The sequence below is a fragment of the Orycteropus afer genome, unplaced genomic scaffold (genome assembly GCF_000298275.1).
Source record: "Orycteropus afer afer isolate SDZICR_OR568_19922 unplaced genomic scaffold, OryAfe1.0 scaffold00015, whole genome shotgun sequence".
Taxonomy (NCBI): Eukaryota; Metazoa; Chordata; class Mammalia; order Tubulidentata; family Orycteropodidae; genus Orycteropus; species Orycteropus afer.
In genome coordinates, this window is record NW_006921602.1 from 21,821,821 (window position 1) to 21,844,349 (window position 22,529).

Below are 22,529 nucleotides of genomic sequence, written 5' to 3' on the forward strand. Positions count from 1 at the left end.
AAGTTGCCGCTCATCTAATCCCTTTGGCTGATTGCTCTTCTCTCTTGCTTCCTGGCTTTTAATCCCCTTTCTCCTGTTCTTCCCGCTTGCTACTTTGGGCGTCCCTGAGTTGTCTCTCCTCACCTGTAATCCTGGGGCTGGGTTTACTCAGATGTTGCAGCTGGGCCCAGGTATCTGCATTTCAAAAAAATGTTAAGAGGTCTGTGCAGCAGTTTTGAAAATCACTGTAAGACCTACAGAAATCAGTGACCTCACTAGGGTCACATGGCAAATTAGTGGTAGTATAATGGCATTTCACTGCTAACTGGACGGTTGGCAGTTGAAACCTATTAGCTGCTCCACAGAAGGAAGAAGGGGCAATCATCTTCTGTAAAGATTTACCACCTTGGAAACCCAATGGGGGTCCCTATGAATTGGAATTGACTCGATGGCAATGAGTTTGGTTTGGGTTTGGTATAATGACAAGAACTCAGATTAGTGCTCCATGGAAGCAAACTTATACCACACATCTAAAATTACCACCACGGTATCCTACAATCAACACCAATGGAAGCACGAGTCAAGATTATCAGATGACATATTGCAATGGGGAAATCTGCTGCAAAAGACCTCTTTCAGGTGCTGAAGAGCAAAGATATCTCCTTGAAGACTAAGGTGCGCCTACACAAGCCATGGTATCTTCAATCACCTCATAGGCATGTGAGAGGAAGACCGAAGAAGAGTTGATGTTTTTGAGTTGTGGTGTTGGTAAAGAATGCTGAAAGTACCATGGACTGCTAAAGGAACTAACAAATCTGTCTTGGAAAAAGTGCAGCCAGATTGTTCCTTGGAAGCGAGAATGGCCAGACTTTACCTCACCTACTTTGGTCTTGTTTTAAGAAGGGACCATTCCCTGGGGAAGGATATCATGCTTGGTAGAGAGGAGGGTAAACAAAAAAGGGGAAGGCCCTGAACAAGATGGACTGACACAGTGGCTACAACAATGGGTTCAGGTATAGCAGGGATTGTGAAGGTGGCACAGGACTGGGCAGTATTTCATTGTGCTGTACATGAGGATGCTATGAGTTGGAGCTGACTTGACAGCATCTAACAACAACATCCTTATTAAATGCTGACTGCATGCTAGATAGTGTACTAAAGGCTTTTATGCATCATTTTATTCTCACAGCAACTGTGTAAGATTACCAGTTGTTATTGAATAGATTCTGACTCATGGCAATTCCATGTATGTTAGAGCAGAACTGTGATCCGAAAAGTTCTCAATGGCTGATTTTTCAAAAGTAGACTTCTAAGATTTTCTTCTAAGAAATGTATAATAGGAAGCATCATTCTTTTTTCTGCAGGAAGGAACTGAGCCTCAGAAAGCTTTAGTAACTTGACCAAGATCACTTAACTAGTACATGATGGTTGTTAGTTGTAATGAAATTGATTCCAATTCATGGTGACCCATGTGTGCAGAATAGAACTGCTCTAGAGGGTTTTCAATGCTGTGACCTTTCAGAAGCAGATTGTTAGGACTGTCTTCTGAACTGTTTCTGGCTGGGTTTAAATTACCAACCTTTTGGCTAGTAGTTAAGAGTTTAACCATCTGCTCCACTCAGGTATTAAAATCTTACTTTGTCCAAAGGATGTAAGGAGATGTAGATAGAGATATATTTAAAATAATATTTTACTGTGTTTTCAGTGAAAGTTTACACAGCAAATTATGTTCTCATTTAACAATTTCTGCACACACTGTTCAAAGAAATTGGTTAAATTTTTCAATGTGTCAAACATTCTCATTATTTCTGTTCTAGTTGCTCCATTTCCAGTAATCTAGTTTCCCTGCCCTCTTACCTTTTCATCTTTGCTTTAGAGTAATTGTTGACCCACAAAAAACCCACTGCCATGAAGTCAAGTCCAACTCATAGTGACTCCATTGGGTTAGCAAGGCTGTAAATCTGTATGGAAGTAGACTACCTCATCTTCCTCCCATGGAAAAGCTGGGGGATCTGACCTGCCAACCTTCTGGTTAGTAGCCAAATGCCTTACCCACTACACCATCAGAGTTCCTTTTTGGTCTCAGATAGAGGATTATTTAAAGGAAAGCAGTACTCATGGGTGATATATTTTATGAGCCAATCTGTTATTTAGCAAAAAGGTGACCTCAGGGGACAGTTTCTGTTCAAAGTTTGAAGAGCATCTCAGAGTGATAGTTTTGGGGAGTCCTCGAGTCTCAACAAGTCAAGTCTGGACTTTTTAAGAATTTGAGTTCTGTTCTACATTTTTCTCCCACTCTGTCAGGATCCTTCTATTGTGGCCTTGATGAGAATGGTAGCCAGGTACCATCTAGTTCTGGTCTCAGGGTAGATAAGGGCACAGTTTCTGTAGACTATTAGTTCTATAGACTAGTTTCTTCTCTGAGTCTTTGGTTTCCTTCTTTCTCTTTTGCTTCAGATAAATAGAGACAAATAGTGTATCACACATGGCTGCTCAAAAGCTTTTAATATCCCAGATACTACTCATTACAATGTAAAGCATGCAAAGCATAAATTTTATGATCTCTATTATGCCAGTTGGACCAAGCTGTCCGATGAGACTATGGACCCAAACCAAAGGCCATATTCTTTTATTTTCTTTTAATGCATTTTATTGAAATATAATTTATGTACAGTGAAATACACAAAACTAAAGTGACATGGGTCAATGCATTTTTTTTTTTCAGTGTTCCTTCCCCTCCCCTCTCAGCTGGCAACCAACAAAGAAAGTTTCCCTCCATATATAAACCTTTCCTTGACCCTCCATAACAATGAACTAATACAGTATTAGTCCTTCTGTGATTGACTTACTTCACTCAGCATAATGTCCTCCAAGTTCATCCATACTATGCGGTGTTTTGCAGACTCAATATTATTCTTTAGTGCTGCATAGCATTCCATTCTGTGTATGGACCATAATTTAGGCATCTATTCTTCCCATCAGCCACTCCTCGGAAGGAAGATGGGGCAATCTACTTCTGTAGTGATACTGCCTCCAAAACCCAAGGAGGGGTCGCTACGAGTCGGGTCCAACTTGATGGCACATGACAACAACAACACTCTTCCACTATAAATCTTAGAGATAAGTTCCTTGCCAGATATATAATTATCAGCAAATATGAATCTGTTGCTGTCATTTTTGTTATGTGCTTTTTTGTGGTGTCGATTTCTTTGTTCCACATAATCTTTTATGCTGAGCTCGTTTTATTTATGAATCGTGTCATCTCTTCCTTCATTGCTATTGTTTTAGTATTTGCTGAATATTTATGCTGGTCTTCTTTTTTGATATGAAGGTTTATCATTTTTCTTTGAGGTTATCCTGTGCTTTATAGTTTTATTCCCAAGTTTAGAACAATCCATTTTTTCTTGTAGTTGTCTTGACTTCCCTACCATCTAGAAGTTCTGTAATGACAGTTTTTCCCCTCTTTTTGGTTTGTTGTTGTCCTTCTTTGTCAACTGATGTCTCCAGTTCCCTGTTTACAATCTTGTAGGCTTATTTACTTTGGATACTCCATAGCTGGGTAGGTTTCTGGGTAATATCATCATGTGTGTTAATAGTCAGTTGTTGGCTGTTGTTGCTTCTCTGTCCAAAGGATTCCCTTTGGCATCTCTTGTAAGGTTGGTCTGGTTTTAACAAATTCCCTTAATTTCTGCTTATCTGGAAATGTCCTAATTTCACCATCATATTTGAAGGACAATTTTGCTGAGTACATAATTCTTGGTTGGAAATTTTTCTCTTTCAGGGTTTTATATATACCATCCCATTGTCTCCTCACCTGCATGATTTCTGATGAGAAATTCGAGCTCAGTCTTATTGGTTGCTCCTTGTAGGTAACTTTTCATTTTTCCTGTGCTGTTCTCATGATTCTTTCTATCTTTTTTGTTTTGGTGAGTTTGATGATGATATGTCTGGGTGATTTTCTTTTGGGGTCTATCCTGTTTGGGGTTCGTTGGACTTCCTGAATGGATATATTGTCATCTTTCATCATACCAGGAAAATTCTCTTTCAACAAATCTTCCAAGAATTTTCTCTGTGGTTTTACTTGTCTCTTCCTGTTCTGGAATTCTGATTACACGTAGATTATTCCTTTTGATGGTATCCTACATGAAACTTAGGCTTTCTTCATTTTGTTCTTATCTTTTTTCTGATTTATCACTTTCCAAAAAAGTGTTCAGGTATTTGCCTTCAATCTCCCTCATTCTGTCTTCCATTGACTCAGTTCTGCTCCTTTCAATGTGTTATCTATTTCTGAAAATTTAGCATTAATCTTCTGGATTTCTGTGTGTAGATTTTGTATCATTTCTAATTTTTCATTTATTTTGTCATTTTGTTCTTGTATTGTCTTTTGAAATTGTTCTAGGGTTTCCTTTGTGTTTTCCTTGATCTGTTTCTCAATTCGTTGCAGATACCTAAATATAATTCTTTTGAATTCCTTATCAGGGAGTTCCAATGCTGCATCTTCCTCAGGGATGTGTTTTGGGTCTGTATCCTGGTCCCTTGTTTCTCCTGCATTATCTTGCTTCTTTGTGTGGACTGTGATGCTCTATTGTCTTTGAGGCATTGTGATGTTTTTGTGTTTATATTTAATTGGTGATTGTATGTTGGAGTGACTTGCCCACAATTTTTGTATTCTTTGTTTGGTTTTTATGTTATCTATTCAAGCAAGGTACTGTGCTCCTCTATTTGCTAGTTGACAGCACTTACACACTCACCACCTGTCTCCTTTCCTGTTGTCAGCCTCTTGTATGACCCTGATGACCTTGGCAAACAGAGATCATTCTTAGGTCCCTGGAATCTGAATGAGAATGCTGTCGCTTTAAAATCCAAAATGTCTGCCACTTATGAAGATTCAAAATGGCTGCACCCTCGGTCACTTTAAATATCCAATATGGCAGCCACTTACAAACATTCAAAATGGCTGCGCCCTCTGGACAGTGGAAAGTCAAACAGCTCTGGCTGTCTCCTTCCTTGCTGCTTCCCTTCCTAGTCATAGGCCACCAACACAGTTGTCCTTGCAGCTGTTGGGGACCAGTGCTGATCTCTAGGTGAATTCTCAGATTCCAACCCCTCTTGGAAATATTCAGGCTGTTGGTCCCATCAGAATAGCTGACAGTCCGCAGCTCTGTCTCTGTACTCACTGTTTTCATTCAGGTTTTTCCACTAGTTGGTGCCTAATCCACTTCTGTATAGTTCTTTTCAAAGCTCAGGGCTCCAGGATTATCTTCTGTATCTCCGTCAACTGTTTTTTCTTTGTTGAAGAGAGTCTGTGTCACTTGTCTGCCTATTTCTCTATCATACTGGAAGTCAAAGGCCATATTCTTAACCTGTATTACACTACTTCTCAATTTCTGATGCCCTGTAATAAGTCAATAAACCATAGCCCACAGGTAGGTTACCATTTTTATCAGTAATGCTTTATTGGAACAAAGTCACACCCATTGATTTAATGTACTGTCTCTGGTAGTTTTTGTGATAATGGCAGAGTTTAAAAGTTCTGATAGAGAAAACCAAAAATATGTACTATCTGCCCCTTTACAAAAGTGCCCTGGTGACACAGTGGTTAAAGTGCTCAGCTGCTAACTGAATGGTTGGAGGTTTGAACCCACCGGCTGGTTTGCAGGAGAAAGCTGTGGCAATCTGCTTCCATAAATTATTTGCAGCCCTGGAAACCCTATGAGGCAGTTCTACTCTGGCCTACGGGGTTGCTACGAGTTAGAATCAACTTGATGGCAGTGGGTTTGGCTTTTTTGTTTTTTGGCTACTCTACAGCAAACAAAAGTTTGCTGAACCCTGACCCATAACATAAGAAGATGAATGAGGAGGAGAGAGGAAATAAATTCTAGCACCTAAAACATTGCAAATTATTTCCCTTAAAATTATGTTTAAACAATAAACCTAAGAAATAAGATGCTTCAAAGATATGGTCTCTGGATTCTCTGCTCTACTTTTCACTTTTTCATGCCCTTGGCTCAGTGAAGTACAATACATATTAAAATGAAAGTTGTTGTTATGTGCTGTCAAGTTGGCCCTGACTCATAGGACCCCTCCTTGGGTTTGTGAGGCGGTATCACTATGGAAGTAAAATGCCCAACCTTCCTTCCGAGGAGTGGCTGGTGGGTTTGAACCACCAGCCTTCTGGTTAGCAGTCAAGTGCCTTAGGCACTATGCTACCAGAGCTCCTAAAATGACAGTAGCAGGATCATAAGAGTTCATTTTCCCAAGAGAAATATCCAGGTGTGAAAATGTCAAAAAAGACCATACTAGTTCTTTTAGTTATACCTACCAAAGTAATTGTAGTCTTTTTTGCCCCATAACTTACCACAAGTTATGTTTTACAAATTAGTATCTACATGTGATATATAAATATTATTGATAAAATGGGAGCATAGAAGGGCAGTGTGTGCACAGGAAAACAGCTCAGGGTACAGAAGTACGTGGGAGGGAAGGACACAGGGAAGACTAACTATGGGGAGGAAGTGGCAGGGAGCTGTTGCATTGTGGGAATTGCAGTCAATGTCATGAGACAAAGTATATGTGAGCTGCTGTATGGGAAATGAACTTGCTCTGTAAACTTTCACCCCAATCACAATATAATTTTTAAAAAATATATCCTCGATAAATGAATATACCAAGAGATAGAATGTACCACAAATATACCAAATCCATCTAGTTTTAGCGTAGAAAAATCTGAAGGAAGAATCCGGAAGTCATTTGAAAGTAATGTACAATGGGTCTATATTCATACTTCAAAGTCAAGCCCAATTTCTGGGAAATCTTCCCTGACAACATTAGTCCATCTGGAGATCTTCCTTTTCCATACTCTTTTCAAATTACTGTTTAAACTAAGAATTGACAAACTCAAATCTGCTGTTACAGGAAGAAAGCAGCCATAGAAAAACACGTAAATGAATGGGGTGTGGCTGTGTTCCAATAAAACTTCATGTATAAAAACAGTCAGTGAACTGTAGTTTGCCAACTCATACTTTAAATGAATAATGGTCTTATATGTTACCATATACTTAAGCTTAAATTAGTATGTTTGAATATTTATTGATCCAGTAAATCTAAAACATCTGTATCATACACTTTAACTTGTTTTAGCTATTTTGTCCTCTAATTGTCTTATCTTCACAGACTGTAAGAAATCTGAGGGCAGAGATGTAATTCTTTTTTATAGGTAGGTCCTAAAATGGTATAGTGGAAAACAATTTTTGAGTCAGATAAACCTGGGTTTGTATGCCATTTAATACACACCTTGTTCTGCCTCTAGATGAAACCTTGACATCTTTTTGGGATGATTCATCATCTGATTTCATGTCATCTGATGAAGGAGGTTCATGAAGGTTTTCATCCTTCTCTTTGTTTTCAGTCTTGATTTCTGTTGGAACAACAGTTCCAGATTGACTTTGTAAACCACCTAACAAAGAGTCAATGAAACATAAATGATCAGGTTCATTTATGAATTAGAGCAAAGACTGTAAAGCTTCTAATTGGAACATAGTCTTAGTTGTTCCAGGGTTACCATGGAAATCTGAAAATGTGGGAATGCATATCATTTAAAACAAAGAATATGTCCATAAAATTTTGAGAAAATAATTTTTATAGCATCCGTATTTAAAAGAACAAGACTGATCTTGATGGCCAGTCTATTGTTCATTTCCAGGCACTGTTTAACAATTGAACATAGTATGAGAGACTTGATAATCATTTTTAGAAACTAACTTCTCAGATGCTGCCAAGGTGAAGGAAATAAGCCTAACATTTTCCTGAATAAATAAGATAAAACAGGAATCATGGTTAAATATAACTGAGAGAACTTTATTGTGGTTTTAACATTAGCTATATGTTTGTACTTATTATACAAGCTGTTATAAGATTCATCTCTTTGCTTTCTACCAGAATTGTCTGTCTCTCCAATTAAATCATAAAGTCCTAAAGAATGACTACCATCATTCAGAGCACTTAACATACTCAAATATCTTTTTCATTGCTTTAGAGACCATGGAAGCTTACTCATGAGGCAAACTAATTAAGGAAGAAAGACCCAGACAGAAGTAGGAATAAATGATAATCGGTAAATAAGTGAATAATAGTTTGCACATGGTTTCACACATTAATAGCCATAGCAGATGTAGCCAAATGGGCCAAACGGAACCCTAAATATCTATTGTACACATTCATGCATGATGCAGTATCAGTACTGCTTGAATTGCTCCAGCTAAGATAACTTTGATTCAAAGATGTCAATTTAGCTGTGAGAAACGTGGCAGTGTTCAAATGATCGCTCTGTCTGCATTTCTACTGAAAACCAAACATATAGCTACCTCTATAATTTTCTTGTGATTTATGGTTCAGGTCTGTACTTGAAGCAGTGACTGTACTGGACAAGACTGAATGACTGCCGTTCAGACTGACAGAGTCTTCCCGATGTGTTCCAACCTAAAGTTAAAAAAATAAAATATCAAGGTAGTTCAATTCTGTCACTGGTTAATAGAGTGAAGTCACTCATCTGAATCTAGAAACCGTTTTTGGATCATACTTTTCTGTTTTTCAGCAGGAATTTCAGAAGATTTGATAGAACTAATGCTTCATCTATAATCAAAGCAAAATGTTACTTTCTAAAATTAAAAAAACTCTTAACTTTGTGAAAGTACTCCATAAGAATTCCTCTCCAGCTAACAGAGACAAAGTGCTCTGAAAGCCATAAAGCAAATAGTACACTATAGGTATATTAATGGTTTTATATAAACAATCTGAAAACCTATTCTGTATAGAACCTAACATATTAAATTATGCATGAACTTGTATTTAACAAAATACTATTACATTCTAAGGAAAAAATTAAATACTGCTTCATTCCAAGTAGTAATGGTATTTAACTACACTTTGGCATACCCTGTCCCTCCTCAACTCTATAAACTATACTGTCATGTGTTTTCTTCTTCTAATTGCCTCCTCTCAAAATCTTTAAACAGTGGCAAAAGCAATAAAAAAATTAAAATAACTTAAAACAGAAATTTTGCATTGCCAGGCAACAAAAACGTCACATATTTTTATTCTGAACTTTAATCAAACTTACATAAGAAATAGTTAATTTAAAACGGGAAGATAAAACATGCACATGTTACCAAGTATTTAGCTATTGCAGTATTTTTAGAAAACCTAGTTGTAGATGAAGCTTTTTATTAGAACAGTAGCAGACATGTCAACCAGAAGATTAAGCCTTTAATTAAATAAGTTTATTGCCTGGAGTTATACATGAGAGTCACTATTTTTCAATAAATCTTTCAATCCCAGTAAACTGCCAAGCTCTGAATCCCTCCTGAGTAATTAATATAGCTTTTTTATCTTTCATGACTGAGTATGATTTTACCCTAAAAGATATAATACTCCTATGTAAGTTTAGAGTTAACTGACTCAATGGCACTGAGGTTTTTTTTTTTTTTTTTTCATGTTTGTCCTTTGATTTCCAGTAAGCTAAAACCTAAAGTACAAAAGGAACCAAAGGAAAGTTTTAAGAAACGCAATTTATATAATTAGAATATATTACAAATATTTTGCCTTCCACCACACTTTTGAAGAAATAGTCATCTTCCACCCTTATTCTTTTATCTTTTAGTGTATTTGAAAACACACTTAATGTATTCCATAGGTATTTTAAAAATCATTGTTGAGGATTATTTGTGTCACTGCTCCCTTTGGTAATCAAATATTGACTATGTCCTTTTTCTACGCTACATACTTGCTAATACATTAAAATCATAAATCTAAGAAGGAACCACAGAAACTGTTGCTCACTTCCATGGTTCTTGTTACCTGTGAAACTCCCCAAGCCTTTAGATTTCCTCAAAAAAAAAAAAAAAAAGAAAACTCTAAAAAATTAAACCCAACAAAGTTAACTAACAGTGAAGTGGATTGGGAAAATTGTATTCAAGACTGAAATTATTCTTAAAATATATTTCATGAAATCCTTCCACTGTCCTGAGTGGAAAGTCAGTTAAAAAACCCATTAAAAAAATAATATAGGGAATAAACATAACAAATAGCTGCAAATTCTTTGGAATCTTAGATGCCTAGAACAATTTTGACTGGCCTAGGAAATGGTTTCAGAATAAAGCAAAAGCTGAGATTTCTCTGTGTTTACAATAATGTGGGCTTAAAACGTAAAGAATTCATATGATTTCTGGTAATATACACTAATTCTATTCTTACTTAGTATTTTAAACTATCATATCAAGTAATTTAATAGAAAGTAGCTTTTTAAAATTTAGACATATATATAAATATATTTACTATACATAGAGATCTCATTTTACAGCTTTGTAAGACAATACCACTGAACTGAATTTTCACTCATTTAAGTGATGATATATCTACTGAATTCTGATTTCTTTTTATTTCATTAATATAAATCTTTGATTTCCTGAATCTCAATTAATGAAAATGTTCTCTACCACTTCCTTCTGATGAAAAGCTTGGCAGATACATAAGATCATTATCTAAATGATAAATTTTAGACTTGTGCCTTTTCCTTAAGGAAAATCAGAAAGGTTGCTAAGTTTGTTTTGGGACATAATCACTGGCAAATATTTTGGTTAACCTACATTACTGAATTGCAAAAATAAAATAAAATTGGCAAACAGGGCAAAAATGTAAGCCTTTAAAAAATAGCCTTAGACAAGCAGAAAGCTTGAAGTCTGGAGTTTTTCATCTTAATGAAGTTAGCAGGAACTTTTTCTTTGTAACTTGATTCTCCTAGCAAATGGCCCTCATATATTTTCTGGAGAATTTGACTTTCACAGTTCTTAATAGTTCTCTTTAACCCTTGCTCACCCTGGCTCCCACATCTTTGCTTTAATCTCCAGCTCCACATTCAAACTGCTCTGTCCACACACACAACAGGTGTATAAACAGTTCTTTGTCTGAACCCAAGGCCTGTGGGGCCAGCCAGATAGACCCCTGTTTTAATTGTTCATCTCGTTAGCATACAGCTGACAAGCTGCTGCTATTGGGGAATAGCAGGGGAAAGCAAACCCCTCTGCCTTCTATGCTCTATATTTCAATTCTTAGGAGCTTCATTTCAGAATAAAAGACCCATCCCATTAAATGACATCACTCTGCATTCTGAATCTTCACAACCTGTGTATGGCCTTACTTTTGTGCAAGCACCAACAAGGGACCTGTTTTATCTTTAGCACCCACAATGGAAAAATGTTAAATCTAATTAGTTGATGAATAAGAGGTGTTATGAATTTAAGGACAGACTGAAAAGTACTCAGTATGAATTCCTCTCTGATTTTTAATTCTATTCTAATAATTTGTTCAATTTGTACTACTCACTGAATACTAGTGATTTAAATTAATCAGTATTAATCTATAGAACGGATTAAAGGATTGTATATACTGTCTATTCTAAGGTACTCTGTTTTATCTGAAGAGGGGTTTTATGTTAGAAACTTAGTAGTATTCCATTTCTTATAGTTCTTTTAAATGAGATTTCCACAAATATATATTCTCTCTCTTTTTCAAACTTAAAAAATGTTTTCATTTTGAGGAATTCTGAACTATAAAAAGCAAAATAGTTATCTTTATATTCAGCTGAAACCTACATATACAATTTTTGCAGCATACAAAGACAACCTATACAACCAAAATTAAGTATTATCTAAATGGGAAGTTAAAATGATTTCAAACTTATTTTGGAAAAATGATAAAAATGATGAGATAGTTTTCAATAAAATATTACCCATTGTTTGCCTGTTAGCCTTTAATCTTAAATCTCTTAGATCTAAGAAAAACAGTTTCTCTAAAATGCTTTAAGATTTAGAAAACAGATACAAATTATACTTTTAAAACATTATATGAGGTAGTTTTAAATTCTATTTAACTTTGTTTACTCTGCTCTCATACATCACTACATGTTCAACCACAGATTAAGCAACAAAAACCCCAAGCAATACCAAAATATAATGAAGAGAAAAGCCCTGAATTAAATTTCCTCAGTACTTAGAACTATGAAATCAAAAGAATTCATGCAAACAATGTTATCCTGTATCATAAATAAGAAACTTAAAGATCTATATACCAAGCTTCCATTAATACAAAAAGATTATAATCTCACTTTGTTTTGAAGCTAAAATCATTGATTGGACCTGTAATTTAGACATAACTAGGCCATAAACAGATGTGATGTACAGTAACTTTACATTGCTGATGTTTCTTTATAATGCCTAAATGACATGATTTCATTTGTTCTCAGTTTTCCACTTAATAAACATTCTTTTCCTGTCAGCATTTTATTCCAAAAGTTTACTATTACACTAAATAAATGGAAGCAAACCTAAAGCCCAATAATGGGACTTCAGTAGTTCTAAAAATCCTGATCTTATGCTTCAAAAATTTTAAGGATATATCATTAGCACATATTAATAAAAATGTGTAACAAAAAGTTTTAAATTTTATACTTACATTAAGTAATTATACATTAAAAACGGAAAGAGACTGGAAAATTAAGTAAATGAAATATAAATTAAGAGCAAATATAAAGGCTACACTTATCATATAAAAAGGAACAGGGATTACTCATTTCCTAGTTTCTTTTACTGATACAATTTTCTAAGAAATTCAATTTTTGTGTATATTGTTGTTGTTGGGTATGTTAGATAACTAAAATATATCTTAAAGTCTTTAATTCTCATTTAATTCTAAACTATGATGCCAGTCAAATAAATTCAGTTAAAGAAATAACAGTCAAAAACAAGTCTTTTGCAACTGATACCTATTAATATATATTTTGGGCAGATGGTACTCTTCTGGACTTGGTGTGAAACGGAAAAAAATTTTATGGACCAATTTTTAAAAAACTGACAGATAATTATTTGAATTTCACGACAAGAAGTTGGATCTCCTACAACTCAAGATTCTTAGCTGGGAATGATCACACTGGCATAATCCTATTACAACACTATAGAGAAAACTTCTCGATAATCAAAGCTATTTCCATGACCAAGGAAATCGTTAGCATGCAGAATTTACACCACAAGTAACCTTGATAGTATTAATTTGTTAATGCTATATAAGCTCCTGGAAGAAAAAAAATAGAAAAAGAAAAATGATTCCATAATGTGAAATTGAGTCATTCCTCAGACATCATCAGTTAGAATGCATGGAAACAAGGAAGGACAATAAAAGTGGAAGATTAACTCTTGAAGATGGCTGGCAATAGTGACAGCAATGTATTCCCAATATCACACATCAACAACATGAAAAGAGTTGAGCATGTAAGCAAAATATGGGCTTCCTGGTGGTAAAATGGAAGCCCTCGGACATGGATAAAAGCCACCAGGATAAGGTAAGAGTCATCCTCAACAGCAGACTGTTATCTTCTTTTCATTCCATCCTTTAGTCTGCTTGCTGGAACTGTGAACTGAGACCTCATAGCAAAAGATTCATTTCTGAAGAATGGAAGATGAACACTGACTCATTTAATAGTGTTAGATTTTGTCAGCTGATAGCTTATGTATCAAAGGTGGAATCCACCTCTGGAAAGTCCTAGTGATTATGTATGGATGAGTGGAGAGGGTTGATGATTTTGGCAGATACTTACCAGCTCTATCTATGCCTATGCACAAAGCAAAAGGCTTTCCTGTCATTAAAAAGACAGGAAAGGAAGAAAAGACCAAATAGATGTCAGAAGACACTCTGAACCATGCCCTTGAGCAGAGAGTAGCTAAAGCAAATGGAAGAAATGACAAGATAAAAGAGCAGAAGATTTCAAAGAGCACAGCTTGAGCAGACAAAGCCAATTGCTATAATGAAATGTGTAAAGACCTGGAGTTAGAAAACCAAAAGGGAAGAACACACTTGGCATTTTTCAAGCTGAAAGAACTGAAGAAAAATGTCAAGCCTCAAGTTGCAATATTGAAAGATTCTATGGCCAAAATATTGAATGATGCAGGAAACATCAAAAAAAGATGGAAGGAATACACAGAGTCACTGTACCAAAAAGAATGGTTGACATTCATCCATTTTAGGAGGTGGTGTATGATCAAGAACCAACGGTACTAAAGGAAGAAGTCAAAGCTGCACTGAAGGAACTGGGGAAGAACAAGGCTCCAGGAATTAACAGAATACCCATCGAGATGTTTCAACAAATGGATGCTTCACAGGAGGCACTCACTCGTCTATGCCAAGAAATTTGGAAAACAACTACAGGCCAACTGACTGGAAAAAATCCTTATTTGTTCCCATCCCAAAGAAAGGTGATCACACAGAATGTTGAAATTATCAAACAGTATCATTAATATCACACACAAGTAAAATCTTGCTGAAGATAATTCAAAGACGGTTGCAGCAGTATATTGACAGAGAACTTCCAGAAATGCAAGCTGGATTCAGAAGAGGACCTGGAATGAGGGATACCACTGTTGATGTCAGATGGATCGTGGCTGAAAGCAAAGAATACCAGTTTTATTGACAATAAATTTTATTGATTTAGCTGACAAAATCTAACACTATTAAATGAGTCAGTGTTCATCTCCCATTCTTCAGAAATGAATCTTTTGCTATGAGGTCTCAGTTCACAGTTCCAGCAAACAGTCAGTGTTTTATTGACTAAGCAAAAGCATTTGACTGTGTGGATCGTAACGAATTATGTATAACACTGAGAAGAACTGGAATTTCAGAAGGCTTGATTGTGCTCATCGGAACCTATACAAAGACCAGGAGGCTGTCGTTTGAACAGAACAAGGGGATACTACATGGTTTAAAATCAGGAAGGGAGTGTGTCAGGGTTGGAGCTTTTCAACATACTTATTCAATCTGTATGTGGAACAAATAATCCCAGAAGTTGGACTATATGAAGAAGAACATGGCATTAGGATTGGAGGAAGACTCATTAACGACCTGTGATATGCAGATGACACAACTTTGCTTACTGAAAGTGAAGATGACTTGAAGCATTTGCTGACAAGGATTACCGTCTGCAGTAGGGATTACATCTCAACATAAAGAAAATGAAAATCCTCACCAACTGGACCAATAAGCAGCATCACAACAAATGGAGAAAAGACTGAAGTTGTTAAAGATTTTATAATACTTGGTTCCACAATCAACACCAATGGAAGCAGCAGTCAAGACATAAGATGATGTATTGCATTGGCCAAATCTGCTGCAAAAGACCTCTTTCAAGTGCTGAAGAACAAAGATGTGTTCTTGAAGACTAAGGTGTGCCTAACCCAATGCAACAACGCAATGCACTGCCGTCCAGTGGGATTCGACTCACAGGGACCCCTCCTTGGGTTTCTGAGGCAGTATCACTACAGAAGTAGATTGCCCAACCTTCCTTCTGAGGAGTGGCTGATGGATTTGAACCGACAGCCTTCTGGTTAGTAGTCAAATGACCTAGGCATTATACCACCAGAGGTCCTTTGCCTAACCCACGCCATTCTATTTTCAATCCCCTCATATGCATGTGAGTATTATGAATAAGGAAGATGGAAGAAGAGTCGATGCTTTTGACTTGTGGTGTTGGTGAAAAATACCGAAAGTACCATTGGCCGCCAAAAGAACAAACAAATCTGTCCTAGAAGAAGTGTAGCCGGAAAGCTCCCTTGAAGTGAGAATGGCCAGACTTCATCTCACATACTTTGGTCATGTCGTCAGAAGGGACCATCCCCTGGAGAAGGATATCATATTTGGTAAAGTGCAGGGTCAATGAAACAAGAGAAGGCCCTCAGTGGGACTGACACAGTGACTGCAACGATGGGCTCAGGTATAGCCAGGACTGTGGTGCTGGCACAGGACTGGGCAGCATTTGTTCTGTTGCACATAGGTAGCTATGAGTCAGAGGCAACACCTAACAACACCTAACAACAACAACACAACAACAACATGCCCTCTAAGAAAGTTAAGAGGTAAAGAGAAGACCTTACTAGGCACATTGAGCAATAGCTTGGGCTTAGTTGCTGTGGCACTGATGCCACAGTCACCTCAGGTTTCAGAAGACCAAAGTGGTTTCTAAACCATTTTGAGATTTTTCTTTCTTTTATTTTTAAAAGAATATTTCTGTCAGCCCTTTTATTGATGCTCTGAAGCAGGCAACACATTTACAAAGAATATAATGGGAAAGCTTCTTTCTTAATTGAGAGTCCCTGGGTGGTGGCAAAATGTTTAATGCATGTGACTGCTAATGAAAGGCTGGAGACCGAAGTCCACTCAGAGGTGGCTTGCAAGAAAGGCCTGGCAATCTACTTCTAAAAGAACCAGCTACTAAGGTCCCTGGGTGGAACCGATGGTGTGTACTCAGCTGGTAACCCAAAGAATGCCTGTTTGAACCTACCCAGTTGTACTGTGGAAGATCCAGACCTAGTGACTGGCTCTGTAAAGATTATAACCAACTTGACTCATTAGCCTATAGAGTCTCTCTCTAAGTGAACATGTTAACAAATAAATACCTAACAAAATCTGCCACTGAAAACTGTATGGAGTACAGTTCAAATTTGACACATATGGGATCAATCACGAGCTGGAACACACTCGATGGAATTTTTTTTTTTTTTTACTTTCTTAATTAAAAACTTTAGAACAATACCTAATGAAACAATTTCTCCCTCTACAAGTCCCTTTAAAATGGCTGAGGCCTCTACATGGTTTTGCAGAACTACATTCTTTAAAAAATCTCTTTTATTATCAAGGCATATCCAAAGTTGGTAAATAAAATATTGTAGGCCAGAAGTGTATCAAATATTGTAGCAGAAAAACTGGCATAGGATCAGTGAGCTGGAAACACCGAAGAATTAAAAAATGATTAAGAGGTGAGGAATAAGAAAAACTGCAAATGCTGCAGTTGAAACCAACTTAGAATTGACGCATACTTATTTTCAAGTCATTTTATAAATAAAGATCACTAGTTAAGCAAATATTTTGCTGTTTTCCAGTCATATGTGCAACAAATGCCATCTTACTAGTCTTCTTACACTATGAAAATGATTTTATTACTACCACTAATAAATGATAGGAGCTCTGGTAGCATAGTGCCTAAGGCACTGGACTGCTAACCAGAAGGCTGGCGGTTCAAACCCACCAGCCACTCCTCAGAAGGAAAGTTGGGCATTCCTACTTCTGTAGTGATACTGCCTCGGAAACTCAAGGAGGGGTCGCTATGAGTCGGGGCCGACTCGATGGCAAATAACAACAACAACAACAACAACAACAACAAATGATAACAAACCACCTATGTGCTTTTTATGTATAAGTATTTTCACATTTATCAGCTTATAAATAGCTATAAAAATGAATTTAAATGGAGCCTGAATTTCAAAATTTTCTTTTTTTAAACAAATGGCTGTAAGATAAGCAGGCACCTAATGTCAGCCATGTTGCTGAAAACACTGTTCTTGGGAAACCTAGAAACGTTATGTGATGTTTACTTCAGTGGCTCCAAAATGAATATAAATGGCTGTCTGATATGTGAATGTGAAAATCTGGAATCAATCCTATTTTACAGAACACAGCCTTCAGCATTTGGGCACCTAATTATTTTGATGATAGGTGAGTTTTTGCCTGAATCAAATGGCTTACAGCTAGAAGTCTGTTTCATAGAAAGTATTTCACAGCATGCAGTGAACCTGAAAAACCATGCCATAAACATGCAAACACATGGTACCAGTTAAATATAGCAGGTTCAAAAAGAGCTTCATTCCTTTTAAAGACAATTTGTATGAAAAATAATGTAAGGTATTCAAGGTTTTTTTTTTTTTGATGTGCATGGCTATAGAAGTCTATTTCTCTCTCCTGTAAAGAATTACCATGTTTTTTAAAAGACAGACTGAATTATTTAATCAGGTTGTAGTCACTTCTTGGTCACAGCCAGATACCCAAAGGGACCAAGTAGTTGAACCTGTGGGCTCAGGACCACAGTCGCAGGGGACATCAAGCTCAACTAGCATAAGATACTACACAAAACATTGTTCCACATCCTACTTTGGGGAGTAGTGACTGGGATCTTAAAAGCTTGAAAGCAGCTATCTAAATGCAACGATGGGTCTCTCCTCGTCCAGAGCAAAGAAGAATGAAGAAAACCAAAGATTTACGAAAGAATTAGTCCTAGAGACTGGTACACCATGAGATCCTCAGCCTATACGACTATGAGACCAGAAGACCTAGATGGTGCCTGGCTACCACTGTCAATCACTTGGAGGGGAATCTATGTAGGAGATCTCCTGGACAGAGAAGAATAACAATGTGGAACAAAACTCAAAATCATTTGGGAAAAAAACAAAAAAAAAGGAGGACCAGGTTTGCTAGTCTGCTAGAGCCTGGCGGAACGACTGAGACAGCCCCTAGCTGCCCTTCAGGTCTGGAACTGAACCCACACCTGTGGCTTCCAGACAAACAAAAGACAGGTATCTGAGTTGAACATTTACCTGAGGTAGATACACTCCTTGGAGAGAACAATCATGGGAGAAAGAAGAGCTGTTTCTGCACAGGGAGACAGCTCAGAGGGCAGGACTGCATGGAGGGATGGACACAGGGAAGAGATGACTATCGGGAGGAAGTGGAAGGGGAGCTGTTGCTTTGTGGAAAATTGTAGTCAATGTCACGAGACAAAGTATATGTGAACTGCTGTATGGAAAGTGAATTTGCTCTGTAAATTTTCACCCAAATCACAATTAAAAAAAAAATTACCATGTTTTTTTAAAAGATAGACTGAATTATTTCATTCTCTTTGGCGATTAATTTAAAGCTGCTTCCTTTTATATTCCTCAAACTCCAGTTGTTCTTAAAACAATCCCTCCCCCACCATTTTTTTCTTCATTTAGGAATAAAGTTTAAATTTATACTTGCTTGAATTAGTGTTTCACATTCCTTCTGCTATTGGAGGTTGGTTCGATATTATAATAAATAGCTTCTCTAGACCAGTACCTGGAAATTCAGTCTTGCTTTACCGCTTTTGCTATTCAGATTTCCTAGATACCATTTCAAGGCAGAAAAAAAAAATGTTCTACCAATTATTACACATCTGGAAAAAATCCAACTATAAACTAAAATGATCTCTACTAAAATGATCTCTGCAGAAAGTTTCTGCTTTCTGCATATGGTCACAACAAGATTTTATGGGCCAATACTGAGTCAGTGACCTGGCCCAAGACAGTGAAAAAAGTTTAAAGTCACTCTTTAACTTCTTTAAAAAAAAAAAAGAAGAAATAAACACTTGCAGGTGAGTTACCTATTGTCTATTTTCAAATAATCAAGGTACTTGGCCAATATTAGAAGTAAACTAAGCAAATATGCACTTGGTTTGTAATTGCATACTACCATGAAAAACACTTAGGCAAATAAGTTTAAGAAACTATTGAGAGAAGAGCACTATTTTACCATTGAAGCGGATCGACTGCTTGCAACAAGGCTTGATCCTCCATAGTTTGAACTGAGGCTTCCAATTGGTGCATTATGGGATGGTCCCAATAAACTGTGTATATCACTGTGACCAGCAGGCAAACTGGTGGAAGGTCCCACAGCATGGTTCCGCAGCACATGGATAGCATCATCCAGTCTGTCTAAACGATCCTCCATTCGAGATTGCTGTAAGGATTGAAAAAACAAAAAACATGGAGGTCACTGCTGATGTCTGTCAGATTCATTAAACTGCTATGTTTCTACTTTGGGGTATATGGAAGATAGCAAGTGAAATGTAGTATCAATTGGCTTCAAAAGCAACTGCCTGCACTACAAATCAACAAAAAACGAAAGCTTATCTGTGGACTATGCTAAATGAACAAAGCTTCAGAAACAAATTACCACTTCTGAAAAGAAATTAACCAATCTACCATCAGGTTATTTCTTTTAGTTTCTACAAAAGATGAAGACTGTGTCTGATACTCAATTATAGCTGATAAAGAAGGACAACCTGTACTTTAATACTGATTCTTTGCAATGTGGCAATTTGAGAAGGGGACCTCAAATCCATCGAGATCAAATTGTAATTTTAAGTGATTAAAGCATACCTATCTTAAATTGTGAACACACCCAAATATGTTCTTTGACAAAACTGAGGAAATGACATTGTCTGTCTAGGGATACACACATGCCCCCATACACATACATATTAGAATTTTTAAAATTAAAAGCACATGCCAGTAGAGCTCTTTTAAAAAGAATCACTCTCAACAACATAAAAAGAACAAAAAAACTATTCTTACATGCCACTACGGAAACTGAAATGGTCAACTGTTTGATTGTAAAAGACTTTAAAGTCTGTACAGCTTGAGAATTTAAAATGGATAATGGGAAGTATAATTAATTGAAACACACACAGAAAAGGCACCATCTAAAAGAAATAGTACCTCACAGACATCCTTTAAGAAGGACATTGCATCTTGCAAATGCTCGTGAAGTTGCTGCTCAACTCGATTTTTCTGGCAAAGTCAAGACAGAACAGGAGGCAAAGCACAGGTTAAGATTAACTCCAAAAGAGATGAGGAAATAGTTGATGTGCATGTCAGCATCAAATGTTAGTAAGTTAACATAGAGACTTGCGAGATCTACTTGCATTAAGTCATGAGAAGGCTGGGACTTAGCAGCAAAGTTATAAGGTTAGCATCTAAACAGCACTCACTTCTTGTATTTGCTTACAAAATATGGGAGAAGAAACTTTTCCTTTAATTTAAAATGTTCTGTTAGTCATAGAAAAAGAACTTTTCCATTTGCAACCTGGAATTACTGAACAATAAGCACAGCTTAGCATTCCATCAAATCATCCTTATTTTTTTAATTAAACTTTGTAATTCTGTGTTAGCAATGTAAGCAATAGGAAAGCAACAGTAGTTAACATTCTACCACAAATTCTTCACACTCAGTACCTAGGCAGGTTCCTTTATCTGACTGCCCTTGTTGTTGTTGTCATGTGCCGTCGAGTCGGATCCGACTCATAGCAACCCCTCCTTGGGTTTCCGAGGCAGTATCACTACGGAAGTAGATTGCCCAACCTTCCTTCCAAGGAGTGGCTGGTGGGTTTGAACTGCCAGCCTTCTGGTTAGCAGTCAAGTGACTTAGGCACTACATTATCAGAGCTCCCAAAAGAGATGGCCTGGTCTACCTGGTGGGGAGCAGCTGGTGGGTTTGAACCTCCAGCCTTGGGCTCAGCAGGCGACTGTCCTATTGCTTGTTAAATAATGTTTTTGCTTATAGAATTTTCATAATACATTCTTTGTTAGTGGAAAATAATACTCCTCACGACAAGAATAACTGATTTAACATATTGAAATTTTAATGGACATGTAGTAAACTACACAGAGTATTATTACACGAGAAAGAGTAAAATACCACCACTTTCAATCACTGCATTAATTTTCTTTGGTCTTTTGAAAAAAAGTTTGTACTTCTATATAGATAGGAAAGTATAGAAAAATTCAGCTCTAGATTTTTCAAAGAAACAAAAATCCCATGACACAATTTTAATACCAGCTGTCTTGAGACCAGAAGTCTGATGTCCCAGAGAACAGATGGCAACAGGCACATCCAATGTGTTCTATATTGTTCACCTAAATCAGGCCATTTGTTAGCAAAGAATTCGTGTGTAATGCTATCCTACTGTTTCTTCATTGTTACATAAGATTTACTAAAAAACAAAAACAAAACAAAACAAAACAAAACAAAAAAAACCCCACAACACAAAAAAGAAGAAGAACTGCAAACTACCAGATAAAAGCTACCGGTATGTTTCCAAGAGGTTCTTACCAGGGAGTGGAGTGAGTTTTCATAGCTTGGGGATGAAGGAGCTTGCCCTCCAGGTCTAGGCCACTGACTGGTACCTGTCAAAACAAAAGCCCAAAGCACCCACATTAACTCAGTGATCTTCATGGTGCTCTGAGGAATAAAGATATTCAATCACTGCAAATTTATGTGAAAATCTTTGTTCAGCCTTCAGCACAGTACTGGCTACATACAGCCCAACATAATTCAGATTTCTTTTTCATTATTAGTATACTGGAGGGAGTTGAGAAACCTAAGAGAAAAAACTTATAATTTACAATAGAACTACTTTTATGTTTGTATCTTTTTCATTGTCCATATGCTATGTCTTGAGAAAATGTACTTATAATGCTCTCATGGTTTTATATAGTTTTTATGATAATGCTATTAATGACTACATAATATGTACTTGATTCTCTGCACCATAATTTGCTTAACCACTATTATCTCTCACTGCTGAACATTTTGATTGCTTTCAATTTTTTTGGCTGTTAGAAATAATGGTATAGTAAACCTTGTCCCCTTTCCCCCCTCTTTTGGGAATATGTCTTGAGGATTGCTAACATTTCTGAATTAAAGGGGATGAACATATTTATGACCCTTGGTTCACGAGGCCAAATTGTTTTACAAAATGGTCATATTAATTTATACTCCTTAACTAATGCAAAGACGCACTTATTTCTTTTTTTTTATTAGGATTTGGGTGAAGATTTACAGAGTAAATTCACTTTTCATACAGCAGTTCACATATACTTTGT

At 36.7% G+C, this 22,529-nt stretch overlaps 1 protein-coding gene across 1 annotated transcript in view; it reads right to left on the reverse strand.

Annotated features, from left to right (window-relative positions):
- TCF12 (transcription factor 12) overlaps positions 1–22,529 on the reverse strand; it is a 490,015-nt gene that overhangs the window by 18,528 nt on the left and 448,958 nt on the right. Inside the window, exons 13-17 of the mRNA XM_007958528.2 lie at positions 21,757–21,830; positions 20,364–20,435; positions 19,396–19,602; positions 8,343–8,457; positions 7,273–7,435 (exon numbers count right to left, since the gene is read on the reverse strand). Coding sequence (XP_007956719.1) covers positions 7,273–7,435; positions 8,343–8,457; positions 19,396–19,602; positions 20,364–20,435; positions 21,757–21,830 — 631 coding nt within the window. The remainder of the gene's footprint in view (positions 1–7,272; positions 7,436–8,342; positions 8,458–19,395; positions 19,603–20,363; positions 20,436–21,756; positions 21,831–22,529) is intronic.